The sequence below is a fragment of the Drosophila navojoa genome, chromosome 5, assembly GCF_054131105.1.
Source record: "Drosophila navojoa isolate 15081-1374.11 chromosome 5, UAZ_NAV_1.0, whole genome shotgun sequence".
NCBI classification, from domain to species: Eukaryota; Metazoa; Arthropoda; class Insecta; order Diptera; family Drosophilidae; genus Drosophila; species Drosophila navojoa.
In genome coordinates, this window is record NC_142893.1 from 10,891,510 (window position 1) to 10,907,500 (window position 15,991).

At 38.4% G+C, this 15,991-nt stretch overlaps 1 protein-coding gene across 12 annotated transcripts in view; it reads right to left on the minus strand.

The window, feature by feature from the left end:
- The window catches only part of grh (grainy head), a 52,909-nt gene that overhangs the window by 12,238 nt on the left and 24,680 nt on the right, over window positions 1-15,991 (minus strand). For 5 of the 12 annotated variants that reach the window (XM_089261708.1, XM_030384741.2, XM_089261706.1 and 2 more), the window contains exons 3-9: window positions 14,162-14,594; window positions 6,953-7,177; window positions 6,299-6,856; window positions 5,734-5,957; window positions 4,764-4,926; window positions 2,083-2,194; window positions 1,495-1,589 (exon numbers count right to left, since the gene is read on the minus strand). In XM_089261708.1, coding sequence (XP_089117834.1) covers window positions 1,495-1,589; window positions 2,083-2,194; window positions 4,764-4,926; window positions 5,734-5,957; window positions 6,299-6,856; window positions 6,953-7,177; window positions 14,162-14,594 — 1,810 coding nt within the window. Of the gene's footprint in view, window positions 1-1,494; window positions 1,590-2,082; window positions 2,195-4,763; window positions 4,927-5,733; window positions 5,958-6,298; window positions 6,857-6,952; window positions 7,178-12,431; window positions 12,685-14,161; window positions 14,595-15,991 lie in introns of those variants that run through there. The other 7 variants (XM_089261714.1, XM_089261707.1, XM_089261712.1 and 4 more) reach the window with 4 other exon arrangements.

Genomic DNA, 15,991 nt, shown 5'->3' on the forward strand with positions numbered 1-15,991 from the left:
TTGCTCACAAATATTTTAGGCCGAGCCGGGATTATCTGTCAGGTGTCTATAGCCAAGGCCTCAATATAAATACATTTGTATATGCTAGAGGAGCTCGACAAAAAACGATTTTGCATACATAAATTCATTAAAATTGCTTCAATTGATCCATATCTATATGGCTCTCGGGCAGTTAGTTAATGAAAATTTAATGGGACTTGGTTGGATAAATGTATATGTATGTATGTGATAGAGATAAGATTTGACATCTGATGAAGATGTTTTTGTTACAGATTTGGATAGAGTAGTATAAATATGATGAATCGAACTATAACAAACAGCATGAAGAGTAGTTAATATACCTATTAGATTCAGACTTCTACCTATCTACATCTCTATCTATCTATATCTATATCTATCTATCGATATCTATATATATCTATATCTAAACAATCTGTTTTCATTTCTATATTTTGTCCTATGTCTAATACTCCTTCTAGGTCTTATACTTCATCTACTGTTAAGCCTCCTACACTTTCATCAATGGATACTTCTCCTATTTCCTACTATTTATCCCACTTCCCCTTCATAGGTCATACATGAGCAATATATCGTATATTTAAAGGCTTTTCTTAGGCAGAAATGTTTCGAAAATTCCCTAAAAAATCGCAGCTAAATGGCTTAGAGGGTATCTGTTAGTCTATCATATGCACAACAATTGCTTGATTTTGTTTTTATAACATTTTTTGGATGGGTGGAGCTATAGACATGCTCGCCACTTGTTGTTTATTATGCATCTGCATTCAGTCAACATTCAGTCGCATTGTGGCTTAGCTGTGGTGCGACGGGGCGTATACGTAATCTGGCGGCGGTTGGCGCTTGATTTGCTCAATAGAATTGCAAATATTCGACGGGGATTAAAATTGCTGATAATTGCTAAATTAAATGCGCTTGGGAGCGCAGATCTAAAAGCCAAAAGCATGGGAAAAGAGATAGCAGCATACGAAGGAGAACGGGAGAGAGAGAGTAAGGGAGATAGAGATAGAGAGAGAAACGTTGAAAATTGTCGTGGCAGGTGATTAAAACTAAGTGTCATAAATAAATAAATGCATAAATTATTCTTTTCAAAACGAAACAACAAAACAGAGCGCCCCAAAGTGTGAGAGGGGGAGAGAGAGAGACATAGCCGCAGCTGCGTGAGAGCAAGCGAGCTGGCAATATATAAATGTACGTGTGTGTGTGTGTTGAGGCGACTGTGCGACGCGCGTTGAATAATTTGCGTTGTACGTTGCAATTGAAAATAAATCACAAATTAATTCTTACATACATATATCTATATAACTATGTATGTGTATGTGTGTGTGTGTTTGTCATTTGCCGTCTCGCTTTTTTTGTGTTTTTTTATACATTTTTTTTTTTTTAATTGAGGCGGCGCTCAACTACAAACAAAATGGAGACTTTATAGCGCTCCAACCTGGGGCGCTACGGCCTGAAACGGGGTCTCTTAGAACTTACCTTGGCAGAGCTCTCGAGCGGATTCCAGTAGACGGCAATGGCATTGTGCGACACTTCCTCAATGCAGCCAACGAGACCAACCGAGTTCTTTGTATCTGCAAAGAGAAAAAGTAAATATATATATAAAGAAGATAAAGAAATAGAGTCAACAACAAGAACAACAACAACAGAGGGGCTAACATATCGTTTGTATTAACAATTAAGGAAAAATTGTCTGTGACAAGTGCCTAATGAGTTATGTTTGATGGGGCAAAAGCGCGCAACAGGTTGGAACTCCAGCAGCAGCAGCAGAGAGTGAAAGAGAGAGAGGGAGAGGGAGAGGGTATGAGCTGGACAGACGTAGGCAGCTCTCAGCCAGAACTAGCCAAGATTATCTGCAATCAAACAAAACCCGAATGCAATGCGCGTTTATCAATGTCATAACTCTGCTTGCACCAACTGTTGCTGCCGCCTGACTGGCCACACTGTGCCTTACCACCGCCGCCCCCCCTCTTGCCACATTCAATAAAAACGAAGAATTTACGTTCTGGAAATTCTATACAATATGTGCTCGGCACGCCGTTGGAGGCTGGCCAAAAGCAAACGCACCTGCATCCAAGATTCTCTGCTTCACGGAATGCTGGCGACTATGCCAGAATTGCCAGGCCTTTATCTCGTCCTCGGGACTCTTCTCCTCGCGAAACATCAGCATGATCACACTCTGCAAAAGGGAAATGGAAAAAACAAAAATATATTAAAATATATATAAAGAGAATGCATGTTGATATGATATAATAAATAATACTAATTAATTTTGAAATAAAATAAATAATCTAGTTAAAATACAAATATCCACTAAAATATATATAGAGCATGAATGTTAATATGATATTAATAATGATTTATAATAGTATTTCTTATTTTACAACAACAATAAATAATCGAGTCAGAGAAAAAGAAGTTATTCAAAATTCATATTTCTTGTAAAGGACCTATATACGGGATATCTCTGCACAGTTCATTGCTCTTCTCCAATCATGCTTGATATATACGCATTGTGACATATGTTTTGGCTGTCTACGTCTAGCTCCGTAGGCTCGCACCCTACAAAGTCAAAAGGATTAAAGGAAGCGAGAAGCAGAAGAAAAAAAGAAGAAAAACAAAAAGGACGAACTCGATTTAGCAGAAAAATATCTAACACATTTGTCTCTTCAAGTAACTCGAGTCTCTGTCTCTCCTCGCGCTTTGTTCCCATAGATATTTGCATTTTGTGTGCATCATTTATGTATTTCCAGATATTTTTTTTTTTACATTTTGAATAATTACGTTGACAGCGCCGAAGGAAGCGCACAGATAGAGAACGAGTCAAAAATTGCAACCCCTTTGCTATGAGCCTCTACCCTGCCCCTACCCCTACCCCCTATGATCTTTGCTGATTAGTGTGCATAAATATTTTTGTGTATTTTGTGCGCCTTTTTCTTGAATCTTTAAGTTTTTCTTTCACTCTCTCTCCCTCTCTCTCTCTCTCTCTCTCTCTCTCCCTTTCTCTCTCACGCACACACTGTCTGCATTTATCGTAAATATTCATGGGCTAATCAGCTCGTAAATTATACTCGCTTTTTTTTCTTTTATTTTTGTCAGTTTTTCACCGTTAGACGCTGGGAAATTGATAGGGAAATGGACACGACTATGCAAATGCGTTGCTTTAATTTTTCAACTTTGGGTTACAGTTTTCTTCAGCCTCACTTTATAGCCGAATTTCTTGAGCTACTACTTATATATCGATGGCCTCTGCCAGCCCCGAAAAGGGCTAGAGGGTTAAACAAATAAACTCGTAAATTCATTTTGACACTTTTTTCCAAAGTCTAGCGCAAAAATTATTGCACTTTTATGGTAATACGAGACGAGACGCGCTGCGGCACTTCATAAAGCACAATTAGTTGGGTAGCCGAAAAAGAAACAATGAGAAAATATGATATAGGGGCATCGAAATCTATTGCCAGGTGGGTTCTGAGTTTTTAAAAAGGCTTCTAGGCCTATTTGCTGTTCTACTTTTGAGACTTTTATAAATGTAGTCAAGATCTTTGACTTTGAAAAGTAGAAAAGTAGGCTTATCAATTCAGATATTTTTTCTATTACTTTCGAATTATTTCACATAGATCAGTAAGGTTTTATTCGAATTTATCTTATGTATCCCTTATTTATGTAAAGCCTAGATAAAATCATTGGGACATTTTCAATTACTGAAGTGATAGTAAATCCTTTTCGTTGCTCTTATCTAAAGATCTCTGGGTGATCCTGTAACTTTTTGAGAAATTCTGTTTAATTTAACTGCCGTTTATTTTAGGGATTTTTTTTTCAAGAGTTTCCTGCTTTTTTCCTTCACTATTATTCTTAACACTTCCCGATCCTTGGACAGTTTTAAGAAACTTTTTCATTATTTGAATTTGGTTGCTTCAATTTGTCGCAGCTTTTTTCATTCTATTTACGTATGCAAATGCGAAATGTGAAGAGACAGTTCCAATTTCAGACCCTAGCAGCAGCAATCTCAATTGTTGTTTACTTAGCCGAACCGTTGGCACTTCCACATTGAGCCGTGAGCAGTTCGTATTCCTTGCTCCGTATCGTCGAAGGGACCCAAGACACACACTTTTCACATTCAACTGTAACTTTGATTGTCTAGAACTCAACGGGTTCAGTTTACAATTTGCATTTCATCCAGTAGCGAGTCAGAAGACGTCATTTAAGCTTATCTGATTGATGATGTTGATGTGGATTGTGAGGCTGAAAAAACTATCCTGTGTAGTCCTGAATAAACATGGAATGCGTGTGTGTGTGTGTGTGCTGAAAGGCTCGCAATTTGCATTGAGCGGCGTATTCAAATTCTCATAAGGACAGACGGACGGACGCCTTGGCGTATCATTTATCATTTATCATCGGGATATGCATATAAGGTAGAGCAGATCGCAGCGCCTTAAGCAGGATATGCGATGTCCTTGCCGCGCTCTCTCTCTCTCGCTCTGCATGTGTGTGCGCAATTGAGCAAAGGGTGGCGATAGCTGCCAAACTTGATTAGCGCTCGAGCAGTCTGACATTCTCGAGCTACTCGAGAGCGCGCACAGCTGACAAATAGCCTGAAAAGGGTTTCAAGTCTTAAGCCTCAAATGATTGTTGACAGCCAGAGCAAGGCTCACGATCAACTAGCTCCACAATCAATAACAAATATACATAAATACCCACATACATGCATACATACATACATACATACATACATAGAGTAAGAGTCTTACCTTGACTGTTGTATTCTTGATTGGCTTATCCGCATCGTGCACATACTCCAGCGTAATGCCATAGAACTGACCCTTGTTGATGTAGGTGATGCGATCGTCCTCGCGACGCTGCGACGAGCTGATCGGGCTCTCCAGATGGTAGCGAAAGCCCACATTTGTGAAGCTAAGAAAACACACAGAGAAAGGAAAATATGTGCATTAATATTGAGAACAAAGCAGAGCTGTGACAAGTAGCCCAGGAGGCGTGGCACTGCGGTGCGCTGAAGCAATTTGATGCCACGCAGGTGGGACTATAAGGGGATTACTACTATGTATTACAGCGAAAATGTGTGAAATATAAGAAGATAGGCTTTATTAACAGTTATAATTACATATGTATATATATTTGACTATGGTGAATGATTTTTTGGTGTTCTTTTTTTTAGTAATCAGTCATATTTTCATGAATAACTAAGTTTCTCTACTGTTTCTTTGATAAATCCTGAGGTCCTGAAGGACGAAATCCTAAGTTATGAATAAGAAATAATCAAAGTTAATAAACAAATTATTCATATTTAAATTCGTTTCAAATCGCTTCAAAAAATATGATGATATATTACAAAAATTGTTTGTGAAAAACTTCAGTATATCTGCTATATATATATGTATTCATATATATAGCATATTTAGATATGAATAATCCAACTAAACATAAAGTAAAAGGACTTGATCCTAAGCACGTAGCTAAGTTCAAGGATATTTTTAGGGTATTTTGCTGTCGACTCAGTCTGACTACTATTCATATGAGCACATCTTTATATATATAGGAATAATCCCAAGAGTCTAAACAGCTATACATATATCATATCTAAATTCACTTCACAGGATATTTTGCTAATCAAAATATATTTTCATGGAGAAACCTGAATATATGTCATGAAATATTTCTATCTCTACAACTTTTTTTACAGGCTATGTGGTAGTTACTTACATTTTTGGTATTTGTATTTTATCAGCATCATTTTGGCGTCCGAAATCGTGCCAGGGCCTCGAACGTGTCGAACCATTTGTGCTCGTATCCACCAGCGATGTGGTCGGACTATTCTGGCTGCCATGGACCACGGTGCGCTGTTGTATGCTATTCACTGAAACGGGTATGCTGCCATTGGCATCGATTAGGGTGCCCGGCTGACACAGTTCCGTATAGTCGAAGGACTGTTTGAAAAGAAGTTTGCAAATATATTTGATTACTTGGGATAATAATGATAAAAGTTTGTATATATAGTATATATATTATATGATAAGGTTTTATAAGCTACAAATTTAATGGACACGTCACGCATTTCTAGCTACTCATTACTCATTACTCATTACTCATTACTCATTACTCTTTATGGGTTATTCATTGCTAAACGAAATTTTTGTGTTAGACTCTCTAACTCTAAGAGATTTTGGATATGGATTCTACAAGTGGAATTACGACAGGCACTGGCCGCTACTTGTTACGCTCTACTGTTGTTTTCTTTGTGTGTGTGTGTGTGTGTGTGTGTGTATACCTGCTGTATGTGATTTTGATCCCGCGGCGTTATGGCATCCGTGCCAATGCCCGAATCGGGACTGGGCAAGTCCACGGTGAGACCCGCCGCCGTTATAGCCTTGGCATAGAGCGGCGTCCCACCGTTTTTGCCCGACTGTTCCTGTTGCTGCTGTTGCTGTTGCTGCTGCTGCTGCTGCTGCTGCTGTTGCTGCTGCTGCTGTTGACTGTGGTGGCTGCTGGTTAGCACTGTGGTGGTGGTGGGCGCATTGCTGCTAAAGCGCGCCTCATAGACACCGCCCACTGGCTGCGGCTGGGCGGCCGCCGATACGGAAACATCCTCGCCGTATAGGCTGCGCGCCGTACCCGCTGGCACGTAGCCGCCCTGGCCATCGGGCGCAAAGTATTCGCGATAGTAGGGCTCCGTTATGAATGTGGCGGCAGGTGGCGGTCCAGGTGGCAATCGTGTCGTCGTGTACATCCCATAGCTATCCGTTGTGATATATGGGCCCGGACTGGGACTCTGGGCCTGCAGTGTGCTCTGCTGTGTGCTGGTTCCATTGCTGCTCTGATGTGAGGTCTGCAGGAGTTCAGGTCAGTCTCTCACTCAATCTCTTTCACTCTCTCTCTCTCTCTCTCTCTTTTTCTATACACTTGCTCCGTTTGGCTCACTCACCTGTAGATAAATCTGTGTGCCGCCCGTGGTAGCATACATCTCTAGATCTGCTGTCGCTCTGGCGGGACTAGTTGCAGTTGCTGTTGTTGCAGTGGTTGCTGTGGTTGCTGTTGCTGCTGTTGCTGCTGTTGCTGTTGCCGTTTTATTGGCTATATCGAATGCAGTTGCAGTTGCAGTTGCAGTTGCCCCACTTGCTTCACTTCTAGCTGCATCCACGCGCAATATCTGTGAATTTTCGTTTGGATTTGTGTTGGTTTTTCTTGGCTTGACTTGTTTCGTTTTTCTTTCAACTGTTGGCAACTTGGCTACTTATAGATACTTTCTTTCATAAACTACAATCACGGTAATGTTTCGCCTGGGTATTTCCAGAAATTAAGTGTCTTATAATGCCTTAGCTTAGATTGATTTGGTGTAGAGCAACGTTTGATGGATAGAAATTTGACAAACTTAATATACATATATATTTGATTGATAAGGTAAAAACTTGATTGGCATACCTTAGACAACCTTTATCTCTTCTATAGACCATAGACTAAGGGATTTTTAAATAACTTTTCACATTTGAATTCAAATTCCAAATATATATGATATAAATATATAACAGTTCTCAAAGAGTTTGTAAGCAAATTATAGTATATAACATATAGAAGTCTAAGGAGTATATCAAGCGTATATCAGTATATATAATAATTTGTTATATGCCAGGATTAATTCGAACTCCATAATATATTCAACTAATCTTGAATATACAAAAACTGATCTTGGCTAAATCGTCGACCTTCAGAAGAATACGGTTTAAAGCAATTCATATGCATACACACACACACACACACACACACACACATGTGTATATTTATAGACTTCTAAGACCTTCGTTAGATCATGCTCTAATGAACTTTAATTGCACGCACATGGAAATGATTAAAAGCCTTTTAAAACTGATCTCATATAGAGATCAATGAAAGCTCTCAGACTCTGAACCCAAGCTGAACATAGATCAGATCACAGACCCTAGTGGAGGAGCGTGCAATATGTGAGTATTACGAGCCGGCACAAATAATATTCATAAATACTTGGGGGTATCGAATTGGTTCAGCTAAATGATTTGTTTGCAGGAATTACATTGATTGATCGCACACACGCACAAAAGAGACAAACGGCAACAACAACAACAACAACAACCACATCAGCATGTGGTCAATGTTTATTGTTGATTGATGACTGATTATGAACACGGAAGGTCAAAATCAAGTCAATGGTGACAAAAAGGTAAGAAAAATAAGCAGAAGAAGAAGAAGAAGAAGAAGGAGGAGGGGAAAAAATAAAATAGCGCAAACTTCGCTGAAAGCCAAGTTCTTTTTAGGCACTTTATCCTATAGCAGAAGCTGATTCATAAACACAAAAAGTACAGTTTATGAAAACAAAATAAAAGAGCATATATAAAAACAACAACAATAACAACAACAACAAAATTAAATGCTATAAAAAATCGAAACAGTCGTCGGTTGTCGAGTGGAAAGAAACCAATTAAAATGCGAGAGAAAAAAAGCAGCAGACGGACAGACGCAAAGTATATAACTTTTGGTATATAATGAAATATATATATACATATGTATATGAATCGATATGTATGATTGTGTGTGTGTGTGTATATGCATATATGTTAATTAGCATTGCTTTTTATTTATTTTTATTTTATTGATCGCACCAAAATGTCAAACGTTTTTCGACTCTGCGCGCTCGCGCTAAATGAGGTAATACGCCAAGAAACAGCTACAGATAGAGCTAAAGCTACAGCTACATATATACATATATACAATATAATATACATAGCATACAATTCAATGGCTGGCAGCTGCCACGCCCTGTCTTAGCATCTAAATTAACATTTTAGCTGATGAGTGTTTCACGTCAAGCCAGAAGAAAGTGAAATCAAGAGACGTCATCGAACCAAAAGCTAGCCAATGCGGCCCATCTTTAAAAGCTCCAAAACTAACTAAATTGAAGTTTATTTAAAGTGCAGCTATTTTCTTTATGTTTTATATGCATTGTTAGGTTGTTTTTGTTTACATTTTGTTTATATTTTTTCCTGATTTTAATTACTAAAATTGATTTTTTAAAATGCAAAATGGCGCTTAGCTACATTAGCTCCCAGCTAGGCTTTAGCTATATTTAAGTAAATTTTGCTTTAAGCATTTTTTTTTTTTTTTTTTAATTTTTATACATCATTTTAAAATGGTTAAAGCAAAATTTTATAATTTTACTATTTTTTTTCTCATTTTAATTACCAAAATTAAAAATCCCTAAGTGCCTATTGAAAGCTAGCTACAAAAAGGCGCCTTATTTAGCTATTTTTAAGTGAACTCGCGCTCAAGCTATTTTTTAAATATTTAATATACATTTTAAAATTTTTCTACATTAAAAAAAAAAATGTTCCTCATTTATTTATTTCTCCATTTTTTTTTTTTTTTTTGGTATCCAGCTCTTCGCTTCAATTTTCCCGCTAAATTCTCTAAGCCAGCAGCTAAACTTTAGGTGCCTGTGTATCTGTGTGCGTTTGTATCTGTCTGCGTGTGTGTATATTGATTGGTTATGCGTGTTTTTCGTTTTGTAAAGCTTACATTTGAAATGTATTCTAATGTAGCTTGTCTTTGTTGTCTGTCCGTCTGCTTGTCTTTTCTTCGGCTGCTCCGAGTGGGGGCTAGCTCAACGGAGATTCTAGCTGCGAGCTAATTAAATTTGTTCATAAAAATCAATTTGCATTTTCGAAAAATAAGAAACAAATACACACACACACACAGCGTGCAACGTCAGAAAAGGCCTTGATGAGGCTGAGCCAAACGAATCGACAAATATTTTTGGTTTTTGGTTTTTCGTTGGTTTATTTTTTTTTCTTGTGCGTGTCGCAAAATTATCGAAACTTTAGGAATCGTTCGTTAGCTTGTGCTATTATAAAACAGCGCGCTTTGCATATGCCACACACACATACACAGCTAGACATATATATAAACTATATATTATATGTCCATACTAAACTGAGCTATTGGCTGGCTAGAATTATGCTAAGCGCGTCTTCTGGCACATATTTATGTATGAGGAAGAAATAAAAAAAACCAAAATGAAGTAAAAAAAAATCTTGAAAAAAAAAAACCAAAATTTAAATAAAGCCAATTAACTATTTTAATGCCTTTTGGTTTTGATAAAAAGTGAAACTTTTTTCTTCTTCTTTTGCTTCGGCTGCTTCTTATTCGTTTTTGTCAAGATTCTATTCATCGAGCCGTTTTATGCATATCGTTAATTCTCGGAAATAAACCAAGGCAAAACAATAATACATACAGCATTATTGTCAGTATCATTATTATTATTCTGACTAATATATTATTATATATAGTTTCTTAATAGTTTTGTTTTTGCTTCTTTTTCGCCTTTTTTTCTGGGGAACTTTTGTGAATGATCGTTTTTTGAGGGTTTTTTTTTCGTGCAGGCCTAGCCTAGGTTAGCTAGTCAAAGAAAATCGAAACTTACGAAATGAGTTAATTGGATAAAATTATGCAAATTAAGTTGATCAAATTGATATCGATTAATCGATAATTGTTTTTGTTTTTCATCTATTGATAAATCATCCGCTTTTGCTATTGATTATTCTTAAATGACTTGTAATTAGGCAGCAAATTTCCTTATATATAGTCCATCAATTATATGCAAATAATATATTATTAACAATCGATAATGTATCGAAATGTTTGTAATAGGCTATTAATATGCATAGTTTAATATTCAAACTAATTTTAGGCATATATTGACCATGACTGTAGTCAGATTTTAAAGGAAATAAGTGAGACTAAGAGCCAAGTTTTCAACAGTTAGAAAGATAAGAAACACCATAATTAAATATATATATGTATATTGTTATCGATAACACCTGTCGATTAGCAATCAATTTTTTTTATGTTTTTAATGTAAAACCTTTTTTAGTACAGTCTTTTAATCCATACATAAAACTCACAGGACACTAAAAGACTTCAAACAATTACTCATATATGCCTTGCTTATCGATATCACATAATCGATAATACTTATCGATGTGTTATAGTTAGTCCCATTGTTTTAATGTTTCCAGCAGTTATTCCAGAATTGAACTTTGCTTTAGGATCGTTTAGGATAGTCAATCACTCACAGCAATAATTATCGATATGTGCAAAAAATATCGTTTTTTTTAAGTAAACATTCTCACGTTGTGAGCAGTTTTAATAATTAGTCGAACAGCAGGCGGTTTATTGACACCATTTTCATATTCATTATTAACTATTTGGTATTGTTGTTGTTGTTGCAGTTTTTCAGTTGTTGTTGTTGTTGTTTATTGGCTAATGATTACATTTTCCGGTCTAAAGTTTCAAGCATTGCAATAAATTGCAATATCAATTTTTCATTTATCATATATACATTTTGTTGCCATTTTTTCTCTTTCCCTCTCATTTCATTATGTCATTGTTGTTGTTGTTGTTGCTGTTGTTGTTCTGTTCAATTTAAATTCTGTGGCATAAATTAGCTGGGCGATTTGTTATACGCAACAGAAAAAAAAAAAAATTCTCTAGACTTTATCTTACTGGGCGACGCGTGTTATGCAAATGTCGTTGGCCAAGACAAATATTGCGAATAATTAGCGAATATAAAAAATATGTTTTTATTATTTTTTATGAATGTACAATAAATTAGAGTGCAATGCAAATTGCATATTGTAATAGTTAAATGCCAATAACAAGCAGAACAACAACAGCAACAACAGCAACGAGCAGAAAACAAGGCAATTAAATTCAGCTAAGAAATGAATTTGCTCAATGAATTTTTTCTTTTCAATAATTCACACACACACACACGCACTATAAGCCCACTCTCATCTGCAAAAAGCGTTAAAAAGCAACAACAAAGTGTCTGCCGCTGTTGTTGTTGTTGTTGTTGTTGCTTGGGTTCTCGCGCGCCAAACAAAAGACTTAGAGCACAAACTTGTTCGCCGCGCGTGGGTGTTGAAAGGCAACGCGTTTGCGGCTCGGCTCAGCTCAGCTCAGCTCAGCTGCTGCTGCTGCTGCTGCTGCACGCCCACACGCAACTAGCTGTTATTGTTGCTGTTGTTCGTTTGCTGTTGCTGTTTGTTGTTTGTCTTTTGCGCGTGTTCGCTCAATTTGTGTTGCATTTGTTATTCGATTGTTGTTTTTGTTGCTGTTGCTGTTGCTTTTGTTTCGTTTCGATTTTGAGCGCGCGCGCGTTTGCATTTTGATTGCAGGTGTTTTTCGTTGTTATTGTTGTTGCTGGTTGCATTAGCTAACTGGGCAACTGAGTGCCCACATTCCAATCAAGCGGCACTATATATACTATATGTATATATATCGTATATCATAACACAATATGCAAAATAGCAAAAGGCATATCGAATTCGGCCAGACACACTTACACAGACACACACAAGCACGCACACACTTACATTGGTTTAGTTAAAGGGGAGGCTGAGATGATTGGGTTTATTGACACTGATCACTGAATCTGAACAATAAGACACTTTAACACGTTGTTGCAGTTGCTCTTGTTGCTTGTCGTTGTTGTTGTTGTAGCTGCTGCGCTCGCATTACAAGATTTTACGCGCAGGAGAAGCATTCGCGGCGCTCAAATATCAGACGAATCGCAGAAACGATCCTACTCCGACAGCGTGATACGACTGACTGACCGATTCCCCACGTATGACAACGTCGGCGACAGAGGCAACGGCGACGGCGACGGCGGCTGCGACGGCGCTACCTGAACGCTGAACGCTACAAGCGAACCAACCAACACGCACACATACACATACACATACACACACACACACACACACACACACACACACACACACATACACACGTATACAGCGGCAAGCGAAGACAGACGGCAGCGTTGCGTCGGCCAGTTGGACCAGCACACACACACACACACATGCTCGCATATCAGTTCAAAATGGTTGGAATCTCTGCCTGGCTGTCGCGTATTCTGACATGCGCAGCGGCCGGACAGGGCGTTACAAGCAGCGCAGCGCAGCGCCGCATTAAAAAATAGTTTTCATTGATTCGCGCGGTCGATCGTACTATGAAGGAAGAACGGCCACAGTGGGCCGGAAGTGTGCACTTAACTTTTGTCGCCTTTGGCTTAGCCTCATGTTGTTGCTCTTGTTGTTGCATGTGCCAAGTCGCGCAATTTCCCAGCACTTGTTGCGCTTTAATTATGCCAGAGGTTTTTCATTAGCTACCTTATATTTCGTAGTTGTTGCTGTTGTTGTTGTTGCTTTTGCATGCAATTGATAAAAGAAAAAGAAACAAAAAAAGCAGCACAGCACGGCGGGCATCGAACATGCAACATGCAACTCGAACCGGCTAGCTGGCTGCAAGCTAAGCGCAAGCAAGCCAGATTTATGCGCAGTTAACGTGCGTGCGAGCGAGCGCAATATACAAATCACACAGGCACACGCATACACGCGCATTCGCTCACACACTCACACATGCGCGCATACGCAAGCACAAACGAAACGAACTGCTGCTGATCGTGTATAACAAGTTGGGTGTATAACAGTTGCGCGAATGCAAACGGAGCGACGGCTGCTGTTGTTGTTGTTGTTATTGTTATTGCTAGCCTGCCTGCCTGCCTGCCTGCTTGCTTGCTTGCTTGCTTGTTGTTGTTGTTATTGCTGTCGTCTCATTGCTTTTGCGTCAATAGAACCACGACGAGCGACGAACGACAGCGGCAACAACAACAACAGCAAACGACGTTGATTCGTATTGGCTGCAGCCCACAAATACTCATTGCTCGCACACACACACACAGAGCGGCCCAGACCAATTGCAGGTCTTAGAGCAGCGACAAAAACAAACAACAACAACCACATAGCGCACTCGCATGTTAATTGAGACAAAGTAGAGCGAGTGCGAGTGCGAGTGCTCGCAGGATGTGAGCGTCGCTGGCGCTGTCGTTGGCGTAGCAGCTGCTGCTGCTGCGCTTCAAATATGTATGTTACTAATTTCTAATTGGATTTCGCTGTTACAGTTTGCCTAACTCTTCTTCGTATTCATTTCTTTCTTTTTTTTTTGCGTTTTGCGTGCGTGTCCATTAAAGCGTTAAATACGTAAAGCTTTTGATTACAATTTCTTGAATTGTTTTTGATTTTGTGTGTTTTTTTTGTTTGCCTACCTTCTGCGTTATGACTGAACCGTTCGCTGAGGCGCCCAGGCTGCCATTCTTGGCTGGATCCTTGCTCAAGTCTTCGGGCTCACGTTTGATGCTCAGCAGCTGCTGCTGTTGCTGCTGCTGCTGCACAGCAGCGGAGACGATCGAGCCCGCGCTCCCCACTCCTGCCGTGGTAATGGTCACAATGTCGCTGGGATGAGGCGGCTGCTGCTGCTGCTGTTGATGCTGCTGTTGCTGCTGCTGCTGTTGTTGTTGTTGCTGCTGCTGCTGCTGCTGTTGTTGATGCGAGATTGTTGTTGTGGAGACAACGCCGGTTGTGGCGGACGACGATGAGGGGTGTGAACCAAGCAGAAAGCCTTGAATTTCATTTTGCGATAGGCCAGAGACATCGATAGGTGTGGTCTGGCCATTCAGTTTGCCGGCGCTGCTCGCATTGCTGCAAAAAAAGATCATAAGACGAAGGAAATGGCAGAGCAACAGAGATAGCAATTGATAGAAATGAGAGAGAAAACAAATGACGATAGAGACAGAGAGAGAGAGAGAGAGGCAGATGGAGAGCATGGCATGAGTATAAAAATTTACATTTCAATTTGCCTAAATTAAATGCTTAATTACTTAATTAATTATAATTAACCTGGCATTATCAGCACTTATGCTTAAATACTTAATTACTAATGCCCGCCCACACACCCAGACAAACGTTGTCCGTGTAACGGTACTGCAATCAATTGGCAAATCCCAATCAGAAAACTGACAATCAAAAGTGCGCAAAATATGCAGAAATTGCAAATTTTCAATTGCTAATCCGTTGGCTGCGCCTAATTTGCCAGCCAGCCAACAACTACATACACCTGTAGCTGCAGCTGAGGCTGCGACCTGTTACCAACTGGCCAATCGACTCAAATACACACACACACACACGCACACACACACTGAGCAACGACAACTGAAAACCAAACCAGATTCCAGCTGCAGCGCGTCCAGCAAAAGAAAAAAAAAGAATACAAATGAAAATAAAAATAAAAAATAAACCAGTCGACAAATATATATATAGATATAACTGCACAATAAAAACAAATTGCATTCAATGAAAATAATCAAGAGCTTTTTTTTTCGCGGGGTAAAAGGCCTAAATCTCTCGCCCTTCCCGTGTCTCCGCTCTTTCTCTGCTTCTTTCGATGACAAACAGAATTGAATCATATAATTCTTATACTGCTTCTTCTTCTTCTTCATCATCATGATTATTGTCAAGGTCACAGCCGTCGAGAGCTTTACCAAAGTTGGTCAAGAATTTTTGAGTCACATTTTAAGCCAAAAAACAAAAACAGAAAAAACAAAAATCTTTCGGGAATTTCGGCTCGAAATAAAAGCAACGAGAACTTGTTTCAATTGACAGTCAAGTTATTCTCTTCTCTTTTGTTTTTATTTTAATTCAATTTTTATTATGACGTCAATGGTTTTTGAAAATAAATAAAATGTATATTTAGAACTTGGTTCAGCCTAAATCGTAAATGCTTGCAATTAACTCGATTGTGATGCTAAAAAGTTGATTTTTATGACTCGATACTTTTAATGGACTTTTAGATGGCGTAGTACTATAAATATATATATATTTATTTTTATTTAAAATATATTTTTATATATATTTTATTTGTTATTTAAATACTTATTATATACTTGTATTTAAATAATAATTCTCATTAACGACAGCTTAAATATGATTCAAAAACTTGTTTCTTAATCTGTTCACATTTGATTAAGTTTGAAATTGTTTTGAATTACAGATTTAATTTTGTTGTCAATTTTTGTGAAGCAAAAACAAAAATAAATGCA